This window comes from Myotis lucifugus, unplaced genomic scaffold (assembly GCF_000147115.1).
Source record: "Myotis lucifugus unplaced genomic scaffold, Myoluc2.0 scaffold_579, whole genome shotgun sequence".
NCBI lineage: Eukaryota > Metazoa > Chordata > Mammalia > Chiroptera > Vespertilionidae > Myotis > Myotis lucifugus.
The window spans coordinates 374,790-376,258 of record NW_005871627.1 but is presented as its reverse complement, the minus strand read 5'-3'; the positions used below and the strand labels follow the sequence as shown (position 1 = coordinate 376,258).

At 57.6% G+C, this 1,469-nt stretch overlaps 1 protein-coding gene across 1 annotated transcript in view; it reads right to left on the bottom strand.

Annotated features, from left to right (window-relative positions):
* CATSPERE (catsper channel auxiliary subunit epsilon) overlaps positions 1 to 1,289 on the bottom strand; it is an 84,795-nt gene extending 83,506 nt beyond the window's left edge. The window contains exon 1 of the mRNA XM_023745770.1: positions 1,199 to 1,289. Coding sequence (XP_023601538.1) covers positions 1,199 to 1,263 — 65 coding nt within the window. The 5' untranslated portion in view covers positions 1,264 to 1,289. The remainder of the gene's footprint in view (positions 1 to 1,198) is intronic.
* Positions 1,290 to 1,469: the final 180 nt, after the last annotated feature.

Sequence of the window (1,469 nt, the reverse complement as noted above, 5' to 3'; positions counted from 1 at the left end):
CCCTTTTGTTATTCCCGCATGTCTCTATCGAAAATAAAACCACGTTTCTATGGAAAATGGAAGCCTGTTGTGTTTTTGCGGCCACAGCCACTCACACCCTTGTTTACTCGGCCCGCGTTCAGCCCTTCGAAGTTTGACATGCTTGTTCCCAGGTCCATCCCCGCTGTTGTAAATGGGTAAGATTCCCTTTTCCATGGCCGAGTAATATTCCACCCGCGGGGTCTGTACCACGGCTTTTGCACCCCACCCCCAGGAGATGGGTTTTTCTCACCTTTCATAGAAGAAGAAAACGAAGGCTCACACACGTGTTAGAAATAGAATGCCCCTTTTCGCTTTCTCATGACTTCACTGACCTCTGCAATGGCCTCTGGTATAATTTGCCCCCTCAACCCCCCTCCCCCGCCCCCCAGTGAGATGCCTGGGTCCCCCATCGACACCTCCGTGATGGTTTGGCTGCTCGCTGGTGCTCTTACGCTGGGAACGTGGGAGAGCAGGAATTACTGTCAGAGCAAAACCTCCATGGAACAGAACATTCGCAGGGCGTGCTTCTTTCTGGTTAACCCCCCGAATTTTAACCTGCGGTGAAAACCTTTCTAGGGTATTTTAATACACGTCCTTCAACCACTGGAGACCCAGTTATCCTAGTGCAGTGGTTCTCAACCTGTGGGTCGCGACCCCTTTGGCGGTTGAACGACCCTTTCACAGGGGTCGCCTAAGACCATCCTGCATGTCAGATATTTACATGACGATTCATAACAGTAGCAACATGACAGTGATGAAGTAGCAACGAAAATAATGTTACGGTTGGGTACAACCTGAGGAACTGTATTTAAAGGGCCAGAAGGTTGAGAACCGCTGTGTGAATTCCCCGCCCCCATCCCCAATCTCTGTGGCAATTTTTGAATTTTTGCTCCTCTCCTCTTGGGCAAAAGCAGAGTCTCCGGATTCCTGGGGGCTCAGCGACAGTAAGTTACCGCGACTCCACGGCAGCCAAGTCCCAACAGCGCCCCCTCATCTCGCGCCTGGAGGCACCAGAAAGGCAGAGGCGGTGGGGCGCTGGTACCCGGGGGACGTGGGGGGGGCGGGGAGCTGAGGGCCCGGACGGTTGTTTGCGCGGGCGCGTGGCAGCGGACTCTGAGGCGCTGGGAGGGGGACCCCTGCGAGGCCCCGGGAGCCCGTCCTCCACTGGCGTCTCTACCTCCACAGAGCCGAGCCGCAGCAGCTCAGACAGGACAGCAGCACCACCACTGCCCCGGCGGACATGGCGCCCGGACGCTCCGCGAACCTGCGCCGCCTCGCCGATCCCGCCCACCCGGCCAGTGCGCATGCGCGTGAGCGTCCGTGTGCGTGGAGCGTTCGCGAGCGCGTCATCGACCCGGCGCCGCAGGGGACGCCGCAGTGGAAAATCGAAAGCTGGGCGGGTAGAGGTTGGGAGGAGGGGGAGGACGAGGAGAAAATGAGAGAGATCT